General features: G+C 41.0%; 1 protein-coding gene across 1 annotated transcript in view; it reads right to left on the bottom strand.

Moving 5' to 3' along the window:
- The window catches only part of ppp1r14bb (protein phosphatase 1, regulatory (inhibitor) subunit 14Bb), a 30,094-nt gene extending 18,773 nt beyond the window's left edge, over positions 1–11,321 (bottom strand). The window contains exon 1 of the mRNA XM_020937752.2: positions 10,740–11,321. Coding sequence (XP_020793411.1) covers positions 10,740–10,940 — 201 coding nt within the window. The 5' untranslated portion in view covers positions 10,941–11,321. The remainder of the gene's footprint in view (positions 1–10,739) is intronic.
- Between the last annotated feature and the right edge of the window lie 4,704 nt (positions 11,322–16,025).

The raw sequence follows: 16,025 nt of genomic DNA, 5'->3' as shown, positions 1-16,025 counted from the left end.
TGTTGGCAAACCAACCAGACATGGTGATGGTGATAATATCAGGAAAAAGAAACATGAGAAACTAGAGAAATACCAGGGGCTCAAGGAAGAGCTGGAGAAGGCCTGGAAGGTGAAGGCTTCAGTGGTGCCCGTGGTGATTGTATTCTCACTCAGGGCTGTAACCCCCTAACTGGAGGAGTGGCTACAGCAGATACCAGGAAAAAAAAAAAAAAAAAAGTGCAGTACTGGGAACAGCAAAGATTACACCTATATACATATATACATATATATATATATATATATATATATATATATATATATATATATATATATATATATATACACACTTCAGCAGCAGTGATCCTAGATGTGTTGGGCTATAAGAGCAACCATGGGAGCCATGCGATACAATACCCACCATGGAAAAGACGGTTAGAGGCTAAAATCAAGGAGGTGCGGAGAGAAGTGAGCCAACTGTCAGAGGCCCAGAAAGGTGCAATGAAAAAGCAAGTGCCCAAGAGGTACAACCAGTTGCCCATACCTGAAGCACTCGAAACTGCCAAACAAAGGCTCCAAGCCTTGGCCAGCCGCCTAAAGAGGTACACACGAGATAACGAGGCCAAACGAATAAACCGGCTGTTCGCAACACAACCGGCGAAAGTGTACGCTCAGTGGCAGGGTAATAACAGCAGAGCATACCCACCAAGGCTGGAGACTGAGAGGTACTGGAAAGGCATATGGGAAAGGGAGGCATCACATAACACCGATGCACAGTGGCTGGTGGATCTGAGAGAAGACCACAGCAACCTCCCTGAACAGAATCCAGTCACCATCACAGTGGCAGACCTCCAGGGAAGAGTCTCAGGTATGAAAAATTGGACCGCACCGGGCCCTGACATGATCCATGCGTACTGGCTAAAGAAGCTCACTGCCCTCCACGAGCGCCTGGCAGCACAAATGAACCAGCTGCTAAGGGATGGGACTCACCCTGAATGGTTAACCCAAGGGCGTACGATCCTGATCCTAAAGGATCCTTCAAAGGGTGCAGTCCCATCCAACTATCGGCCAATAACCTGTCTCTCCACAACATGGAAGCTCATGTCAGGCATCATTGCGGCTAAGATAAGTGGGCACATGAATCAATACATGAGTGCAGCACAGAAGGGTATCGGCAAGAACACCAGGGGAGCCAAACACCAACTCCTGGTTGACCGAACAGTCGCCCGCGACTGCAGAACCCGTAAGACCAACCTGTGCACTGCCTGGATTGATTACAAGAAAGCCTACGACTCAATGCCACACACATGGATCACTGAGTGCTTGAAGCTGTACAATATCAACAGGACTCTAAGGGCGTTCATTGCGAACTCGATGCGGTTGTGGAAAACCACCCTTGAAGCCAAGGGGAAGCCACTTGCACATGTGTCCATCAAATGTGGCATATACCAAGGAGACTCACTGTCCCCACTACTGTTCTGCATAGGCCTGAACCCTCTCAGCCAAATAATCGACCGCACTGGCTATGGATACCGACTCAGAAACGGGGCCACCATCAGTCACCTCCTCTACATGGATGACATCAAGCTGTACGCTAAGAGGGAGCGAGACATCGACTCACTGATCCACACCACAAGGATCTACAGTACAGACATTGGGATGTCATTCGGGCTTGAGAAATGTAGCAGGATGGTGACAAAGAGAGGGAAGGTAGTCCACACAGAGGGGGTGTCACTCCCAGAGGGAACAATAGCAGACGTTGAGGACAGTTACAAGTACCTTGGTATCCCACAAGCAAATGGCAACCTCGAAGAGGCAACAAGGAAAGCGGCTACGGCCAAATACCTGCAAAGAGTGAGGCAAGTCCTTAGAAGCCAGCTCAATGGCAAGAACAAGGTGCAGGCAATCAACAGCTACGCCCTGCCAGTGATCAGATACCCTGCAGGAATTGTAAGCTGGCCAAAGGAGGAGATACAGACCACAGATGTTAAGACACGAAAGCTCCTGACCATGCATGGAGGGTTCCATCCCAAATCCAGCACCCTGAGACTGTACGCAGGCCGGAAGGAAGGGGGCCGAGGACTAGTGAGTGTGGGAACCACTGTCCTGGATGAAACATCCAAGCTCCTTGAGTACATCAAGGACAAGGCCCCAGCAGATGAGGTGCTCAGAGAATGTCTCAGACAGTGGGGTCCAGAGGAAGAGGTGCTGGAGGGACCATCATGGCAGGACAAACCCCTACATGGGGCGTACCACCGGAACATAACTGAAGTGGCTGATATCAAGAAATCCTACCAATGGCTCGAGAGGGCTGGTCTGAAGGACAGCACAGAGGCACTGATCCTGGCTGCTCAGGAGCAGGCCCTGGGCACTCGAGCAATAGAGGCCCAGATCTACCACACCAGACAAGACCCACGGTGTAGACTGTGCAAAGAGGCTCCTGAGACAGTCCAGCACATAACTGCGGGTGTAAGATGCTGGCAGGGAAAGCATACATGGAGCGACATAACCAAGTGGCGGGCATAGTGTACAGAAACATCTGTGCAGAGTACGGGCTGGAGACCCTAGGATCAAGGTGGGAAACACCTCCAAAGGTTGTGGAGAATGACCGAGCCAAGATCCTGTGGGACTTCCAGATACAGACTGACAGAATGGTGATGGCGAACCAACCAGACATAGTGGTGGTGGATAAGAAACAGAGCAGAGCCGTGGTGGTTGACATCGCAATACCAAGCGATGGTAATATCAGGAAAAAGGAACACGAGAAGCTAGAGAAATACCAGGGGCTCAAGGAAGAGCTGGAGAGAGCCTGGAAAGTAAAGGCATCAGTGGTGCCTGTGGTGATCGGAGCACTCGGGGCTGTAACCCCCAAACTGGAAGAGTGGCTACAACAGATACCGGGAAAAACAACGGACATCTCAGTCCAGAAAAGCGCAGTACTGGGAACAGCAAAGATACTGCGCAGAACTCTCAAGCTCCCAGGCCTCTGGTAGAGGACCCGAGCTGAATGAGGGTGAGAGAGACCTACCACCGTGGAAGGTGAGAAACAAATTTTTATTTTTATTTTATATATATATATATATATATCCGGGAAAAACAACGGACATCTCAGTCCAGAAAAGTGCAGTACTGGGAACAGCAAAGATACTGCGCAGAACTCTCAAGCTCCCAGGCCTCTGGTAGAGGACCCGAGCTCAATGAGGGTGAGAGAGACCTACCACCGTGGAAGGTGAGAAACACATTTTTTTTTTTTTATATATATATATATATATATATATATATATATATATATAAAATTGTAGGTACCCCTCTGGTAATGAAAGAAAAATCAACAATTTTCACTGAAATAAATTGAAACTAAGAAAAGTAAAAAGTAATAATAAATTGTTGTTCAACAGAATTATTGGACAAAAATGATGGTACCTCTACAAAAGATTGTAAGTAACAACAGGGACATGTTAAACTTAGGAGTGTCTCTAATCTGCATCACAGATTCTTCAAACTTGTCCTCAGTCAGTCTGTCTGTTTAAAGGGGACATGTGTCATTGTGCTGTTTGGAGACATGATGGACACAACACTGAACATGGACTAGAGAAAGAGAAGAAAAGAACTGTGTCAGGAGACTAGAAAGAAAATGAGAGACAAGCAGGATAAAGATAAAGGCCATAAGACCATCTCCGAGCAGTTTGATGTTCCTGTGATTACAGTTACACATGTTCTTCAGAAGTTTAAGGTCCACAGGACTGAAGACAAACTCCCTGGACGCGGCTGCAAGAGGAAAATTTATGAGAAACTGAACAGATTGGATCATACAAATGGAACCAAAGAGCCCAGAACAACCAACAAAGAAATTAAATGTGAACTCGAAGGGCCAGGTATGTCAGTGTCAGATCACACCATCCATCAGTGTTTGAGCCAAAGTGGACTTCATGTGAGGACACCACTGTTGAGAGAAAATCATAAAAAAGTGAGACTGGAATTTGTCACAATGCAGATTGATAAGCCACTAAGCTTCTGGGAGAATGTCCTTTGGACAGATGAGACAAAACTGGAGCTCTTTGGCAAGACACATCAGCTCTATGTTCACAGATGCAAAAATGAAGCAGACCAAGAAAGGAACACTGTCCCTACTGTGAAACATGGAGGAGGTTTTGTTTTGTTCTGGGGCTGTTTTGTTGCATCTGGCACAGAGTGTCTTGAATCTGTGCAAGGTGCAACAAAATTTCAAAACTATCAAGGTATTTTGGAATGAAATGTGTGGCCTAGTGTCAGAAAAATTGGTCTCAGTCATAGGCCATGGGTCTTTCAACAGGATAAGGACCCAAAACACAGTTAAAAACACACAAGAATGGTTAAGAACAAAACACTGGACTGTTCTGGAGTGTTCTTCTGTGGGCCCAGATCTCAGTCCTATTGAACATTTGTGAAATGAGCTGAAACATGCTGTCTGAAGAAGGAACCCTTCAAACTTGAGACAACTAGAACAGTTTGCTCACGTTAAGTGGGTCAAAATACCAGTTGACCAGAGCAGAAGTGGCACTGACAGTTCCAGAAATCATTTGTTTGCAAAGTTTGCATCAAAAGGTTGTGCAACAAAATATAAAGGCCAGTCGAGGCCAGTTTCATTATTTTGTTTTTTCTAATAATTCTGTTGAACCACAGGTAAAAAGCAGTGATTGATTTTTAACAATTTTGTCCACGACTGTATATAGCGGTTAGTCTAAAGCCATGCCTAATTTGGTTCTCTCTGAATCTTCAGGGACTGGAAAGCTCTGAGCAGATCCACTGACTCTAGCTGACACTCGCTGCGTTACTATGGAAATGGTTCCACAGACACAGGAGTTCCTTTTCCCTGGAGTAGACACAACTCCCATCCACTGCGCTGCTTTTATCATCAAACAGAAACATGTCCCTCTGTGGAAAATTTGAAATACTGAGTTTAACGGGGTCATATGTAAAACTTTGCTGAGCTGTTAAAGAGGGAATATTTACTTCTGTGGAGTATTAACTATAACATACAACATATTTAGATCACCATGTTACCTTTTATTATTTTGGAAATGCTGCATTTGCCACTTAACTTATTAACATGTTTCATAAATTTCACTTTCATTTTTGACACTTAAGAGTCTCCCCTCCATTTGCTCTCCATGCTAAGTCACTCCCACCTTACATCACATCCCGCTAATGAAGCTAGTGCACATTGCATTAGGTTTGTCAAGTTGTTGTGTACAGTTTTGTATCATGCTTTTTTATGTTTATGGAGAACTGTCATGTGGGAGCATCAGTGACATAGGCTTGTGGGCAGAGCATTGCATAGAATTTTACAGCTAACTGTAAGGAGGGTTTGAATAGGGCTCAGGAAATATCACTCAATTACTCAAGAAAGCATGCATGACAACCAAATCCTCTTGCTTTTGATGAGAGAATAACATTACAATATCATAAAAAGCTTGAAAACAATTCCAAATACATCTTCCCTCACCATTGGTTTAGTCAAAGTTATATTTCAGTTGATTCATGCACAGTAATTTTCCATAAATGTACAAAAGCAGGATACAATACTACACAAAATTTCACAAACCAGATGTATGGTAGTTTCATATTAATATATTGTGTAGCATTAAGCGATTATAGCGCTTAAAAAAAAAAAGATTAACATGCGACCCACCCCGGATAAGCAGAAGAAAATAGATGGATGGATCTAAATGTGATGTGTAATACCCCTCTTTAAAAATATTAAAAATAATAAACTATAGAAATTTTAACTTCATAACTTCATTGATACATATTTCTTCCTAACATTATAGCAGACCTATTCTGCAAAAATGACTTTCCAGACCATTTAACTATGTTATATTTTCTCCTCGCCATTTAGGAATTTGAATTGTATTGTATTGTTGTATTTGTAGTCATTCGTGACAGAATAAAGTAAATCAATGCTTCCAATTGTGTATATGACCATAAGTTGTTTGGTGTCCTTTAATGACTATGATAAATGGGCTGTAAAAAATATAAGAGGGTGCGTGGACCTTGAACTCACATCACCCGTGAAGAAAATAACAAGTGCGGCATCTTTACCTCTATCCTACGTTAACATATCAATCAGTTCAGCACGTATATCTCTCATGCTCGTTACGGTCACATTGGAAGCATGTTAACTTGTGAAAGTCACGCTTAAAATCAGACAAGTTAGCACTGTTTTTAAAAGTGTGAGTGCGTCCTTTACCATGTGCCTCGTGTGCACACTACAGCACTGAACTAAAGTCTGCAGAAGGGTGCAAGATGGTGTTCTAAAGGCTACAACGCAAACTTCGCTTGCACAGCGTAGGCACATAGAACGCTAATTCAGAGCCAAAACGCTAAGAAGCTAGAACATATGTCCATTCATATAAATGGATATGCATATACGCAAAGACCGCATAATCTCTGAAAATTTTAACATGAACTATCTCCAACGCAATAGAAAAGCAGAAAAAACTTACCATAAGCTGAACACCCCTCTGTCACAGAAAGAACACTTATAACCCACTGAGCAGTGTCCATTAGTCCAACAGAAGCTGAACGGCATCAGTGCACAATAGCGAGCTGATTTTTGAGTGCATAGCTTATGCCATGCGGTTTTAAGTTTCGTTTCTGTAAAATGTAAACAAATATGCTCAAAGCTGTGTGGATAGGGAAGGCTTGCAGACACAGAAACGAGTCAGTTCTCTCTGAGGACTGAAGACTGACTACACTAAGTAACAACTGAACCTTATCGTCGGTCCACGAAAAGACCGTTTTCACACTTGCCATCTCCCTCAGCTCAAAATCAGCTGCTGCTACTTCAGACTTCCTTGTTTTTACTGCTCACGTGCCGTGCTCACATGCTATTGTAGCCACAGCTGCCCTGGGTCAGACTGACAGAAGCGAGGCTGTCTATCTGCACCATCGGCCCCTCCGACCACCACCATCACTCACACACACACACACACCACTTTCATACTAGGCAATGTGGGTGAAGTGTCTTGCCTAAGGACACAACAGCAGTTTTTTTGCCACTGGAGCCCCACTTTGGCACCTGGACTTCCTAACAGTCAAGTACTAACCCAAGTACTACCCAGGCCTAGCCTGCTTAGCTTCTGCGATCTGACGGGATCAGGCTTTGACAAGCTGGTATGGCCACGATTACAGTCCCCAGCTCATGTGCAAAAGGTGCTACTTAAGTTTAGTTGTGTGGACAGATGTGATTGTCAAATAGTCAGGATTTAAGTTGAGCAGAGAAGGAGCTGAGTGTAGGCAGGTCACGTACAGTCACTGGGATGTTCCAGGTTTGAGAGGCGCGGAAAGAGCATACACCTTGTCCAAAGGCACTTTTCCTTGATGGTATTTTAAAATAATCTCTGGAGCTTGTTGAAGTGTTCAGATTTATTTATTTATTTTAAATAAATTCTTGTAGTGTCTTCAATCAATGATCTTTCCATCTTTAGTCTATGAATTCACAACAATGTACTAGGTTAGAAAATCAAACACTAATCAATATAGTAGTATCAAAACTCTGATACTCATTTGATTTCTATTGTCTAAAAAAAGTGTTTTTATTATCATTGTGGTATCAGAAATGAGTATCAAGTCTATTCCTTAGTTTTGAAATAGAGTTACAACTTTTAGCATCGTGACAAGACTAGTACAGAATGGTCTGTGTTTACATTCTAGTAACAGCTCAGACCTGTGTATGCTTTGCCAGTTTTCAACATGGCTCCCACATTGGCCCTGAGCTCAGAGTGCCTGTGTCCACACGTGTCTTTTGGTGTCCACTGTGTGGTACGGCTGCTTCTCTAATTACATTGCTCACCAGCATGTGCTTACCAGCCTCGTACAGCCCTGTATGTCTACAACAGTAAATCTGGCTCTTTGTTGACTAACAGCTTTACATATTGGCAATGAAGCCAGCAAATGATTTGCAAACATTTTAACAAACAGAAAACTGAACTTAAGATATTGTTATAAATTGTTAGCTGAATGAAAACTGGGAAGATTTTAAGGAATGAAATATGGATTGAAAATGATTCAATTCATCTGTTTGCCCTCTCTGTACAATAACTTGGAAGCCAAAACTACTTGGAAGCTGTGTTGACTCTGTGAAATAAAGCACATTGATTCTGAAATCCCCTCTAGGCTCTTTAATTTGCTTATGCTGGCAGGTTTACAATTGGCACGCTTTAATTTCTATTAACAAACCAAGTGCCTTTAGTGGAAGGAAACATGGTTAGTAGGGCTGCATGATTTTGGAAAAAAACATAGTTATTCATGATATATGTTTAAAAAGTGGGATTGTGAGTGAACACACAGCAAAAACATTAACATCTGAGAGAACAATGAAATATGATCTAATGAACTAATACAAGAGTCCTATGAATTTCAGTTGTTTGTAAAGGTCTAAAGCTACATGATTTTTCCATAAAAAAAAGATCATATTTTGTACTTTGCAGAGGACATTCTATGATCTAAATAAATCATCACCATTTCAGTTATATACAGTTTTGCCAACTTTCAAATGGGCAACAAACCCTAACATGCCAATCAATAAGTAACCTAATGCCTCAGAGGAAGTGTGCAAACCTGGTAAGTATGTGTATTCCTCCAGCTCAGAATAGAATGTGGGTCAATGCCAGCTCAGTGGAGTTGACTGAAGGCTTAAACATCCTCAAGTCCTTCTCTCCACCTCCTCTGCAGAGGTGCAGTAGGACCACACGTGCTCTACCTCTAAACTCACAAATGTGTTTGCACTTTTTAGGATATTGACAGACAGCTGCCCTGAAGTAAGCTAAGTTGGTGCGACTAGTCTGAACACTACCAGACAGATGTTTGTGTCCCCAGGGCTGGAGCTTCATTAATACCAAATGCAAAAGTGTCCAATAAAATGTGAATACACTAAAATACAAACATTCATGTGAAGGAGCTTAGAGACCTCTGTCACAACCAGGCATAAGTATGTATTAAGAAGTGGACTAAGCCAATGTGACGTCACCCATAGCATTTGGCCCCAGACAAATGACACTTGAGATCCCAACAGTTATAGGAGAGAATTTGGCTCCAAGCTGTGTATAGGGAATAGGATTTTTTTTAACTGACAAAACAGTTAGATAAAAACACCAGGATCATGTGGAGCAGATAATAAGAACATTTTAAGATGACAAGACTCACAGCAGCAGTTACAGAGAGCCAATGGGAGCAGGAAGTGCCTGCAAGCTCACTTCCTATTTGGAAAGCTGCAGCTAGCACGTTAGCTATGCCCATTTATACAGACAAACAAACAACTGGCTTGAGAGTCACTGGTTCCATCCCCACACTGCTGTGTCCTTTTTGCTTAACCAACCAGTCCCTTCTACATTCTGTTTGAATCCAGATGGGTCTGGAGCTGGACCACAGAGCATGAAAAACCTCCAGCTGCTCATTTGTAGCACATGATGATTATGATTATTATGATGATGATGATGATGATGATTATTATTATTATTATTATTATTATTAATAATAATAATAATAATAATAATAATAATAATAATAATAATAATAATAATAATAATAATAATAATAATAATAATAATAATAATAATAATAATAATTTATTTATTTTATTCATAAAACATAAAAAGACATCAACAGTGTCACAACATCAGACACACAAGAAATGAATGAAAAGGAGCACAAAGAAGAACAAATCTTATGTTATCTGCCCCCCTTTCCTTTTTCAAGACAATACATAAACACCGATGGTCACTAAACATTCCATATCAGTTCAGGCACAATTACTGATCAATTGCAAACAGTAATCTTCATTATTATACACAACAACTTAGTTTTCTTTTTCATACATACACACTGCATTCGATTTTATATGATTTTTAAATGTCGTCTTTGAACTTGATTCTTTTATTTCTTTGTCAAAACTATTCCATAAGTGAACTCCTTTCACAGCAACGCTTCGCTCCATAACCTTGGTTCTGAATCTGGGTTTTTTAAACATGTAGGTTCCTTTTAAATTGTAGTGGCTTGTTCTCATCTCAAACAGTCTTTGAATATTTAGGTAATACATTGCACTTTGCTTTATACATGACTTTGAGGATACTTAAGTCAACAATATCCTGCATTTTCAACATGTCTCTTTAATGCAGAAGACCTCTCGTAACAATCAGACCAAAATATATCACAGCTTTTGCCTATATACATATGTATGTATGTATGTATGTATGTATGTAAATATATATATGTATATATGTGTGTATATATATATATATATATATATATATATATATATATATATATATATATATATATATATATATATATATATATATACACATAGTAAAATATGTGTTATTTCTATCTGAGAGAGTTGAATAAACTCACTCACAGGTGACAAAGTGAGCCAATCAGAGCGCAGGACTCAGAGCGTCTGTGTCATAGCAAGCTATAAAGCTGGAACAGACACTTATAGCCTGGCCACGTCACAATGGATGTGAAGTTAAGCTGGCCTCACTTTGATCACTGAGGAACCACATGGCTCCACAGTATCCGCCGTCTCCTTCGACATATTGTCTGTGTCCATAGGCTCCCATGGCCTGCACAAAGCGCGGCCGCAATGAGAAAGGACGTTTCAGTATCAACAGTTTAACTAAATGTGGTGCAGGAACAACATCCTGGTGTCAATGCAAACTATTACTTACGCTAGTCAATACAATTGACCGCTATAGTCGCGGGGTATTGTCCGTGCTCCATACCTCACAGTCGTAGAGATCCGTCAACTGGTCGATAATCCACTCCTCGAGGTTCAGTCTTTTTCTCAGCTCTTTGCGGTCGTATTTGACGGTAACACGTCCTTGTTTTCTGACGGGAGTCTCCGGTTCTTCTGTGGTGCCGGCCGGTGTCTGGAAATATACCCGGGGTTGTGGGCTCGTCTCCGGGCTTGTTACAGCAGCCATGGTTGTTCGCCTTCAACAAAAATCCCCCCGGATGCGCGGAAGTGAGATGGGGACGCCGATCAGAGATAAAAGCGTGGCTTTAGAAACGAGATAGTTTTTCGCTTTTGTATCCTCTGAAAAAATAGAAACGCAAAAATGTGCTTTCCACGACGAAATGCGCTTGACCTGATGCTTTTCTTTCAAGAAGGTTAGGTTCTGCATGCGCGTTTGCACACAACAAAAACAGACGTGAAGTATAGTCGGTTTACAAGAGTATTTAAAGAATGGTTATTCAGCCTAATAAAAGAGGAGGAAGCGACAGACTCAATGTGAACTCTTCATTCAGTTGTTACAAAGGAAAATCGCACGTTCTGTGCGTCCCCACGAGCTGTGCGTGCGTGAGTGCGCTCTGTCCACGTAGCGCGCTTTGAGGAAAAAAAACAAAAAACGGGCGGAAAGGAAAAAGAACCCAATCACAATCACTTCTGTCCACTCATGTTTTGTTCATCAGCCCATCCCCTCTCAGGTCATACTCAGGAAACCCGCTGCGGTCAATTTAACACGCCTCCTGTCCACGCTGAGTCTCTAAAGTCCAGAGGGAGAACATATACCTTATTACTCAAGTAGGTAAGCCCAAAATATGTCTAAACGTATGTGTACAGACACTGGATAGGCTATTTACAAAGAACCAACCTTAAAAATCAGTACGGTTAAATGAAAGGCGAAACACACAGAGTAAGGCGAATTTAAGAACATTTAGTGGAATATCAATGAAAATAAACTGTATCAAATTTAAAATAGATCCTGTGTAATAAATTAAATGTGCCCTCATCCAAAACATATCTGGAGTTGTGTTTTGTTTCATTCACACATGTTTAACACACACACTCTGCATATTTAGGTTGACTTTTTCTCTCAAACAGACAACAATCTGTGCCACCTTACAGGAAGTGCTTCACTGTGTTTTTAAATCCATACAGTTTCACTAGAATCATTTTGATGACTTTAGCCCTTGTACTGCCGATCTCTGCTGAATTAAAGGTAAAGGTAGTTGTTAACCTCAAACTACCACTACATGACATCATAAGGTGGACCACAGCCTTGTGACCTTTGGAGATGTAGCCTAATGATAAAGGGTTACTCAAACATGTGTGAATAAAACAAAACACAACTCCAGATATGTTTTTGGTGAAGTAACAGCATATGGTTTAAAGCTCACAAGAGTCAATCGTGTAATATAGGATCTTTAAAAAGTTTTTTTTTTAAATGAATAGACTTAGACTTAGACAAGCTTTATTGATCCACAAGGGAAATTATTGGGACACAGCAACTCAAACATCATAATATAATATAATAGCAAAGAGTAAAAAATGTAAATGCTAATAAATTCTAAATAGAAGCAAAGAAGAACAAGAGACAGGTGTCAAATAAGGCATAATTATATAAATTTATATAAATGTACAAGTCAAAATAAAATAGAAAAATAAATACTAAAAAAATCTAAAAGTGAGTACTACCCATCTCTGTCCATATTCTTATGCTTACAAAAGGCTGTAGAGTGAATGGATCATAATGATATGTGTAGGCTATCTGTTTTTTGTTTGTTTTTTAGTCATTATTTATGACTTACTTGTGATAAATATTGCAAGCTGTGAGCCAAGTATGTATTTGCTGTGGCCCTATCCACAAGGGGGCACCAAAGTTAAAGGTTTAATACGTCAGTGAAGAGGAAAGAAGGGATACCATACTGCCCCCTTACGGTCTGGCTCCAGGGTAGGGCCCCAGTGATTCCAATCCGGGTGTCAAAACTGGCCTCGTTCTTGGGCATGATTTATTGGTTAAAATACGCTCTACCCTCACCTATGGTCCGGAGCTTTGGGTAATGACCAAAGATCACGGATACAAGCAAGAGATCTCTAAGGGAGATCTCTAAGGGAGCACCCAGTCACTGTGTGGAGGAAACTCATTTCGGTTGCTTGACTGAGCTCCTCACCCTGCTTAGACTACTGCTTAGACTACAGCCCCCGCAACCTGACCCTGGAAGGAAGAAGAAAATGGATGGATTAATGGATGGTCCCCAGCTGGGCCATGGCCAACCACATAACCCACACAATTCATAAAACACGACAAAAGATACAATAGGTTTCCACAGGCATCTCTCGCTCACACAACCATACATACATACATACAGACATACAAATTTACAACATTTGTATTGAATGTACAGTTCATGTACAGTACATTTCAAAGCACTTTTTGTATACTATAAAAAAGGAGTACTGTAGTGGAGATCCAAGGCACCAAACAGGATAGTGTTTATAGCCTTTTGCATATAGGCCCAAATGACTATACATACAGTAATATCACAACACCAGGCCTACTGCATCTCCGGTGTATTTGCCTGTCTGAGGTTACGTTGTGTACACACAGTGGGGACAAGAGATTTGCTTTACAAATACCTGATTGTCGCTCACATACAGCAGAGAGGTGTGGTAGCACTGCACCAACACTAGATGTCACTGTAGGATCACGTCTTAGCGCCAGTGGAAGGTACGAAAATGGAATTAAATTTTTCCTCAGTAAAAACAAACAAGTGCATCTATTACAGATAGAGGATGTTGGCCTAAACGTATGAAGCAAAACGTGTGTTTTGGAAGCAGTCAGCAGCGTCCCTTTGTTTACACTTTAACAACTAAACGTAACGTAAACCTCGAGATGGTAACTGAGGCCACTTAACTTCAAAACACTGAACTGCGCACGGCGTAATCTGATCAACTTTCAGCATTGCTCCCTCGTCAGCGGAGTCAGGCCTTTCCTATTAGAGGCTGTGGTTTGTCTGCTCCATGTGCGTGAGTATGCGCGCCCGTGTCACGGGGGATGCTCAACTTGCACGTTCTGCGAATATCTCTGCGTCCTACAATGTAGCCTTGTTAGTTCTTGACTTTTCTTTGGATAAAGATCCACATGTCGCGGAAGAGGAAGAGAAAGTATGCAGCTGTGGTTTATATTCTGCACCATACGTTATTAGAGCTTTTGAATTTGTTGCAACACACAACAGCATGTAGACCTACTTTACTGGCTAAAAGCAACTTAAGTATCTAAAGTAAGCACTGAATTTAAACCTATTAAATAATAATAAATAATAATAATAATAATAATAATAATAATAGCTAAATATATATATATATATATATATATATATATATATATATATATATATATATATATATATATATATATATATATATATATATACTTAAAACAACTGAAATATAATTTCAGTTTAATTAGAGCATTTAGGGCTGTTTTACGGACACTGTCCCAGCCTGTCTAACTGCTAAATTCTTAAACAAAGTATCTGTTGCCTAAAGTGTGTGGATCAAATGGCACCGTCTGCATTCTCTGCAGTGACTAGGTCAGCAAAGAGCTTGGCCTGCGAATAATAGCCATATAGCCCCCATTATTTCTCATCCTGATTATTATTATTTAGATTTATTTAGCAATTGTTACTTTTGTTTGTATTCCATTTGTTCTTCAATTTTAAACTAGAATCCAGACTTTGCCTTTTAGTTATTATTTTTTGTATGTGATGGACATACCAAATCTGTATAAGAACAGGTAAAAATCACACAGATTAGTACACACCCATTAACCACTATGAAACCTACATGGCCAACTGAGGGATAGATATAACACCACTTGGTGATATAAAAGAAAGTACTAAATCAGTGAGGAGTGGGTGCAGTCAGGGAGTGAATGCACTGAAGTGGGTGCAGTGAAAAAGTGGGTGCAGTGACTTGTTGGGTGCAGTGAGGAGTGGGTGCAGTGAAAGAGTGGGTGCAACGAGATGGTGGGCAATTTTAACCTAGACTAGGGCAGGACTGTGAATGGAGGTTTGAGGTTTTCAATTGGGTTTAAAGCAATTTGTTCATCAAAGTCTGTAAAAAACAAAACAAAAACAACAACAACAAAAAAAACCTTCTACTTCTGCTACTTTTTTACTTAACCACTTCCACCTGTGGCCCTGAGATAGCCCCTTTCACTTGAGCCTAACTCCTATTGGCTAAGTTGTGCCAGTCTCTGCCTGGTCTGTGCTGCAGCAACTGCAGTTATAAATGGCTCAGGGTTTAACTCTAGTACATAGAGAAAGTTCATATGCAGCTTCAAAGAGTACATGGACCTAAAGTGACTCAGTTTGTATTGGTTTGGTTTTATCAACTCAAAATTTACTCCTCAACTCGGAGTATGTTCAACTGGATTCTAGCAACAGGCCTCAGGGGCCCCTGCTGCACAGGATGCGGTCAGTGGAGTTACCATGGCAATAATTTTAATGAATATGAAATGTAATCCAAATCTGCTCTCTTTCTCTGAAGTGAACATTATATAACCTTAATTTAGTCCTGTGGCCAGTCATTAGGCTAATCAGTGCTAGTGCAGCCTCTGAGTGAATTCTGGAGGTTCAGAGCTTTCATATGAAGCATGACCTTTACACTGAGAAACTTAGGCCTATGTGTCCTCTATCTGCTGTTAAGGCACTGGCAATCACAGTCTATGCTGGCAATCCAGGATCAGTTGTAGTAGCCTACTTTTAGAGCAATTTAGAGCACATTTATTTTATGTCTTTTTTTTCTGCTCAGTATTGGTCCATATGTTATTAATAAACATACCAACATCGGAAATTACTAAAACTATTGACTAATGGCTAGCTGATTTTCAGAAGCAAATTCCAAGCAAGAAAGAGTTTTAAAATGTACTGTATGCCTGATAACTGTGGGGCAGCATCCAATCCTACAAATCATATTATAGTTATAAGGGAAGATGTATAAATTCAAGGTGAAAGATACTTTTCAGGTTGAGGATCCGCCACCTGCTTGCACCTTTTAACTTTATTCACTTTAACAAAACGTTGATTCTGGGTACTAGGCCTTGCACTGTTTCTCGCAAACATATGAGTTGTGCTCGGTTCTACCAGAGAATAAGCTACACGTTAAAACACGCCTAACCAACACCTTACGTTATGTAACCCGACCTGCCAGGAAACGGATTCACCTGTGGATACCTCATCAGTGCTCCGTGGACTTTCGACTTCTAAAATGAGTCATCTGC

The sequence above is a fragment of the Boleophthalmus pectinirostris genome, unplaced genomic scaffold (assembly GCF_026225935.1).
Source record: "Boleophthalmus pectinirostris isolate CB_2022bp ecotype Guang Dong unplaced genomic scaffold, ASM2622593v1 HiC_scaffold_20, whole genome shotgun sequence".
Lineage (NCBI taxonomy): Eukaryota > Metazoa > Chordata > Actinopteri > Gobiiformes > Gobiidae > Boleophthalmus > Boleophthalmus pectinirostris.
The sequence above is the reverse complement of the archived record's forward strand: the minus strand, read 5'-3'. Positions and strand labels throughout refer to the sequence as shown.